This window comes from Mercenaria mercenaria, chromosome 1 (assembly GCF_021730395.1).
Source record: "Mercenaria mercenaria strain notata chromosome 1, MADL_Memer_1, whole genome shotgun sequence".
NCBI classification, from domain to species: domain Eukaryota; kingdom Metazoa; phylum Mollusca; class Bivalvia; order Venerida; family Veneridae; genus Mercenaria; species Mercenaria mercenaria.
The window spans coordinates 43476009-43483099 of NC_069361.1; the positions used below are offsets into that span (position 1 = coordinate 43476009).

Below are 7091 nucleotides of genomic sequence, written 5' to 3' on the forward strand. Positions count from 1 at the left end.
CTAGGTGGTTCTGGGACGATCTGTGTATGAAAAGAATTTGGAACCACTGCCTTACCCTTGCATGATCGTAAGAGGCGACTAATAGGGTCTTAACACTTGATTTTGCTGTAACTCTGTGATTCCAGCAGGTATGCAAATTTTGATTTCATACCTCATGTTTTTATGCCCCCGACATCTACTGATGACGGAGGCATATAGTGATTGTCCTGTCCGTCCGTATGAGGTTAACCAAATGGGACCGTTTCGTCTGGCATCAATACTCCTAACTAGAATGACTTGATACTAATGCAGATGTAACCTGTGACCATTCCTCGTCTTCAAACATCACCTGACCTCAGTTTGACCTTGACCGCGTTTTGGACTTGGGATGCTTTTATGGGCCATTTCTTGGTTAACCAAATGGGACCGTTTCGTCTAGCCTCAATACACCTTACTAGAATGACTTGATACTATTAATGCAGATGTAGCCTGTGACCATTCCTCATCTTCAAGCATCACCAGACCTCAGTTTGACCTTGACCTCGTTTTGGACTTAGGTTGCTTTGTATGGGCCATCTCTTGGTTAATCAAATGGGACCATTTCCTGTAGCATCAATACCCCTTACTAGAATGACTTGATACTAATGCAGATGTAACCTGTGACCATTCCTTATCTTCTAACATCACCTGACCTCAGTTTGACCTTTACCTCGTTTTGGACTTAGGTTGCTTTGTATCGACAAGGATGCCCCGTGGGAATCAAGCGTTTATTGAACGCAGCTTCTTGTTATTTCGATGTAAATGAGATATGAAACCGAAATTTGTAGTCTGTTTGGGGCCATATAACCTATACTGTGTTAGTGCCCCGTAAAACCCAAATAGATAAGTAAAGTCCCTTAGTAAACTACAAGGACATCTAGTGTATAGTCCCTTAGTAAATTACAAGGACATCTAGTGTAAAGCCATTATTTTAACTTCATCGACATCTTTTGTATTGTCCCTAGGTAAACAAACTTGACATCTCGTGTATAGTCCCTTGGTAAACTATATTGGCATCTCCAGTATAGTGCTTAGGTAAACTACATGGACATCTGGTGTATAGTCCCTGGGTAAACTAGATGGACATGTGTATAGTCCCTAGGTAAACTACATGAACATCTAATGTATAGTCCCTGGGTAACCTACATGGACATCTATATAGTGCTTAGGTAAACTAGATGGACATCTTGTGTATAGTCCCTGAGTAGACTTCATGGACATCTTGTGTATAGTCCCTGGGTAAACTACATGGACATCTAGTGTACAGTCCCTAGGTAAACTACATGGACATCTGGTGTATAGTCCCTAAGTAAACTACATGGACATCTGGTGTAATGTCCCTAGGTAAACTACATGGACATCTGGTGTATAGTCCCAAGGTAAACTACATGGTTATCTGGTGTACAGTCCCTGGGTAAACTACATGGACATCTGGTGTATAGTCCCTAGGTAAACTAGATGGACATCTCGTGTATAGTCCCTGGGTAAACTACATGGACATCTGGTGTAAAGTCCCTAGGTAAACTACATGGACATCTGGTGTATAGTCCCAAGGTAAACTACATGGACATCTGGTGTACAGTCCCTAGGTAGATTACATGGACATCTGGTATATAGTCCCTAGGTAAACTAGATGGACATCTGGTGTATAATCCCTGGGTAATCTGCATAGACTTCTGGTGTATAGTCCCTGGGTAGACTACATGGACATCTTGTGTATAGTCTCTAGGTAAACTACATGGACAGCTGGTGTATAGTCCATAGATAAACTACATAGACATCTGGTGTATAGTCCCTGGGTAAACTACATGGACATCTGGTGTATAGTCCCTGGGTAAACTACATGGACATCTCGTGTATAGTCCCTGGGTTAACTACATGGACATCTCGTGTATAGTTCCAGGGTAAACTACATGGACATCTCGTGTTTAGTCCCTAAGTTAAGTACTTAGACATCTCGTGTTTAGTCCCTAGGTTAACTACATGGACATCTCGTGTTCAGTCCCTAAGTTAAGTACTTAGACATCTCGTGTTTAGTCCCTAGGTTAACTACATGGACATCTCGTGTTCAGTCCCTAAGTTAAGTACTTAGACATCTCGTGTTTAGTCCCTAGGTTAACTAAATGGACATCTCGTGTTCAGTCCCTAAGTTAAGTACTTAGACATCTCGTGTTTAGTCCCTAGGTTAACTACATGGACATCTCGTGTTCAGTCCCTAAGTTAAGTACTTAGACATCTCGTGTTTAGTCCCTAGGTTAACTACATGGACATCTCGTGTTCAGTCCCTAAGTTAAGTACTTAGACATCTCGTGTTTAGTCCCTAGGTTAACTAAATGGACATCTCGTGTTCAGTCCCTAGGTTAACTAAATGGACATCTCGTGTTCAGTCCCTAGGTTAACTAAATGGACATCTCGTGTTCAGTCCCTAGGTTAACTAAATGGACATCTCGTGTTCAGTCCCTAGGTTAACTAAATGGACATCTCGTGTTCAGTCCCTAAGTAAAGTACATGGATATCTTGTGTATAGTCCCTAGATAAAACTACATGGACATCTCATGTTTAGTCCCTAGGTAACCCGCCAGCTTAGCTCAGTAGGTAGAGCGTTGATCAACGGATCCGGGGGACGTGAGTTCAGTCCTCGGGCGGGACATATGTTCTCCGTGACTTTTTGATAAACGACATAGTGTCTGAAATCAGTAGTCCTCCACCTCTGATTCATGTGGGGAAGTTGGCAGTTACTTGCGGAGAACAAGTTTGGACTGGTACAGAATCCAGGAACACTGGTTAGGTTAACTTCCCGCCGTTACATGACTGAAATACTGTTGAAAAACAGCGTTAAACTCAAAACAAAACGAACTAAGTAAACTACATGGACATCTCGTGTATAGTCCCTGGGTAAACTACATGGACATCTCGGTATAGTCCCTAGGTAAACTACATGGACATCTGGTGTATAGTCCCTAGGTAAACTACATGGGCATCTGGTGTATAGTCCCTAGGTAAACAACACGGCCATCTGGTGTATAGTCCCTAGGTAAACTACATGGACATCTGTATGGTGCTTAGGTAAACTACATGGACATCAGGTGTATAGTCCCTGGGTCAACTACATGGACATCTTGTGTATATACGGGGCGTTGAATTCTTCATGTGAGGAAGCCATCCAGCTGGCTTACGGAAGGCCGGTGATTCTACCCAGGTGCCCGCTCGTGATGAAATAATGCACGGAGGGGCATCTGGGGTCTTCCTCCACCGTTAAAGCTGGAAAGTCGCCATATGACCTATCATGTGTCGGTGCGACGTTAAATGAAAAAAAATCTTGTGTATAGTCCCTAGGTAAAGTACATGGACATCTCGTGTATAGTTCCTAGGTAAACTACAGCACACTGTGGTCACGAAAACTTACTGTTACAAACACGATGTTTTCTATCGGCATGTATTTAAATCGGCTAGAAAGATCAAATATAATTTGCAGTTGTGGAAAACAAACCTTTTGTTGACAAATGAGAACATCATATATGATTCTTAATAGCTTAATAAATTTGTAATAGCTGCTATTTATATAACGTATTATGTATTTAAAAAGAATTATGAAATAAAACAGTCCATGTAGTTTTTTTGTGGTAATGAAATGTTGTTTAGTTAATTGTGTTGTAAAACCATTCAGATGTGAAATTTATTAACTGTTTTTTTCCAGCGGATGAACATGAAAGAAAGATGTGGAGCCGGGCCTCATGTTAATACACCGCTTACAACACAAGAAATGGAAAGAGATACATTTTCTTTAGAAGGTGTTAATGATAAAGTTTCATATGGACTTGATAATGACGGCAACTACCATGAAAGTGGCACAGAACATCAGCATGAAGCAAAACAGCCTGATAAACTGGAGGAGTACTTTGAATATATCTATGAGACAGAATGCAAGTTTCACGTGGAACAGAACAAAACTCAATTTATTGAGAATGCCATTGAAACTTTCGTTAGGTTAAATATGGATTCATATTACAGGTACATGAATTATTTCGATGATAGTACATGTAACATAACCCATTGTTACCCTGAATTATTAAAAGTTGGAAGCTTTTATGAACACACAAAAAACAAATTTCCAAAGGAATTTGACTATTTATTAGTGATAGGCAATGTAACAGAAATGCCGCATAAATGTTATAAGAGTCATTCTTTTTTGACCCATGGTGAAACGTTTGTATATGTGAAAAATGAATCGACGTTCATAAAGGGTCCTGAAATAGTTAATATTAATGGCCCAGCTCACACCAGTACGTTTTCATATCAGAAAGGTGACAAAGATTACAAAATTACTGTAGACATTTCAATTGCACTACGCTGTGCACCAGACAATTTAAGCAATTTGTTGAAGGAGAGTACTGTTTACTGTGAACAATTTTATCCCGAGATTCTAAATACTGGTAGTTTTCTGTTCATAAAACACGATATTGCATTTCGTAGTCCGGGTCAGTGGAAGTTTGCAGTGACAGAAACGGAATGTCTATTCATGAAGGAAACTTTGTCAGAAACGCACAAGAAAGCATACATGATATTGAAGTTTCTCATAAATGGCAATGTTGGAAATGATGTCTTGAAATACATTCATAAAAAGTTCAGCTTCTGTATTTCTTCATACAATATAAAAACAGCTATGATATATCATCACTACAAGTGTAAAAGGGAAGGTTTAAATGTAGCAGACTGTATACTAGATGTTCTTAAACATTTCCAGAAGAAAATAGAGATTGAAGTTGATCGAGTCAAAACCTTGCCCCCAGGTTTAAAAGTTAAAAAGCTTCTCCGCATTGAACCTGATTTATTGATTGAGAACACGTATTCCATGAAGAAACACGTGGAAGATAGAGAGTATGAAAGTACAAAGGAAACGCAGGAGATTTTTCAGTTAAGTAAAATACCACATTCCGTAAGGAGAGTTCACCGGGCGTTGGTTCAAGCCTATATAGATGATGTTGAACGTATAGTTGAATGTTTCGATGTCTTCATCCGAAGACTAAATATTTTAAAAGAGGATAACAATTTTTCAGAATGTGACCATGGCTGTAATAACACAATTCTTGAAATGCTTTTAGAAGTTCCAGCTTTTGCACATTATTTTCGAAATTCAGAAAGAGTTCAAGATCTACTGGCATGTCAGAAAAAGCTAAGAAATGAACATTTTGGAAAGGTGATGCATGGTATTTCATGTTGCCGGTGGTGCAAGTTTCAATAAAGTTTACATACAATGATTGCAAGGCTCAGATGTGGCATTTTGGCCTGTTTTGCTGACCATTAGAACCAAATATATTATCCTCTTTGAATTGAATTATTGTTGTCATTACTATTGTTTTCTATTTGTTTAAAACTACTAAGCTTAAGTGATGTGTGGAGGTTGTAAATGCTGTGTTTCTGTTTTTTTTTAAGGTTTATCTATAACAGAATTTCACTTCGGCTGGTTTCTGTGGGCATGAGGGATTTTTAACGTTCCATTGCCTCTCATGAACATGTTCAGTCAAGTCCGAGTCTGCTATTACTACTTTGCTTGGTTGTGTTCTGTTTCACAGATTTTATTTCACATATATCTAATATTGTTGCCTGTTGCAAAAAGGGGATAATTTTTTTTTCAGATGTAGAGTTATCTCTGATGTATTTAATAAATTTCTAAGTAAACTTAATTTATAGTTTTTGCATTCATTGTTTGTTTTTTTACACTATTGTTTTTCAGTTATAATATCTTGATATCCCAATTAACTATATCGGTTTAGAGACATGTATTACATGTCTTTGTACAAGGCTGCCTGGGCCAGAAAAAGTGGAAACATACTAACAAGGAAGGAACTTGGGGTACGGATCCGTACCTAAAGCCAAAAGATGGATTTCATCAGTTGTTTTCGAAAAGTAGGCAGTCTTCTGCAACTTCTTAGTTAAATTACTCCTGCAGATCGGGCTGACAACATAAGTGAATGTTGAATTAAGAATTAATACATACACATCAAATTCCTTTAGTGTTCCTTTCAAACAACAAGTACTTGTTGAAATTCCTGCAATATCTACAGTCTGATTGTTAGCAAGAGTAATTTTATTATCGTCAATTTTACATAAATTGCTTTTGCGTTTGGATGGTAATGAATTAAATAAAGAAAGTGACATTAAGTTTATTGCACTACCTGAATCTATCAATGCTATCACGTCTCTGTGTTCAAAGTCCATTTTTAAATACATCTGCTGAATCACAATAAGTCTGGCTATGTGAAATAATGTCATTCCTAACGTTTTAACTTTTCAATATTGTTGATGAAACGTCACTAAACTTCTGCGCAAATCATTTGACAATGCGTTGTAGGCACGAGCAACATTTTGACTTTCTTCTAACATATTTTTGGTTATTTTGGCTAAACTTTTGTAGTCGGTGCCACATGACTTGCCATATCAGAGAAGCATTCGGTTCGGGTCTGAATTAGGAGTGTATTTACGGTAGTACCTGGTCCCTATAAAGCTTTGTGCGATTTATAGTTTAGATTTACGCCATTTTTTCGTTTTAAGTGTTTAGCCCCATGAAGTCGGGCCAAAAAAAAAACGATAGTTTTTATTTGAAGACGAGCATGATTATCTATCAGTAAGAATAATTCATCTGAATATGCACCAGCTTATTCACGTCTCTACCTTCTGGAAATGCATTTAGTACATGGGACGCTGAGATATGATGCCTTGTATGAAAGAATTTATGTCAGTGGAGTGTAGTTTCATAAAACGAAACCGTCTTCCGCACCAGAGCTGGTTTTGTGCCACAGGCGCCGAAATGAATTGCATATGGTATTGTTACTTATCACCAGTATTGTCAGAAAGACCTGGATCGACGACCTCGACACCTGATTTTATTTCGCTGTTGTCCCTGGTTATAGCAACATCGCACGTATGCTCGCGGGCATGAGTAGATCTATCCGCATGTTGGTGCATACCAAATGACTGAAGTACACTGGTGAATCTGGTCAACAACAACTCGATCTGATGGAATATCAAGATGGAAATTACTCCCACTATGATGATGTCTTTATCTGGCTTAA

General features: G+C 38.7%; 1 protein-coding gene across 3 annotated transcripts in view; it reads left to right on the top strand.

Moving 5' to 3' along the window:
• Positions 1-5711, top strand: part of LOC128557688 (CCA tRNA nucleotidyltransferase 1, mitochondrial-like) — a 28983-nt gene extending 23272 nt beyond the window's left edge. For 2 of the 3 annotated variants that reach the window (XM_053545652.1, XM_053545648.1), the window contains exon 9: positions 3716-5711. In XM_053545652.1, the coding sequence (XP_053401627.1) occupies positions 3716-5260 (1545 nt within the window). In that variant the 3' untranslated portion in view covers positions 5261-5711. Of the gene's footprint in view, positions 1-4; positions 129-3715 lie in introns of all 3 variants that reach the window. The other variant, XM_053545654.1, reaches the window with a different exon arrangement.
• The last annotated feature ends 1380 nt before the right edge of the window (positions 5712-7091 follow it).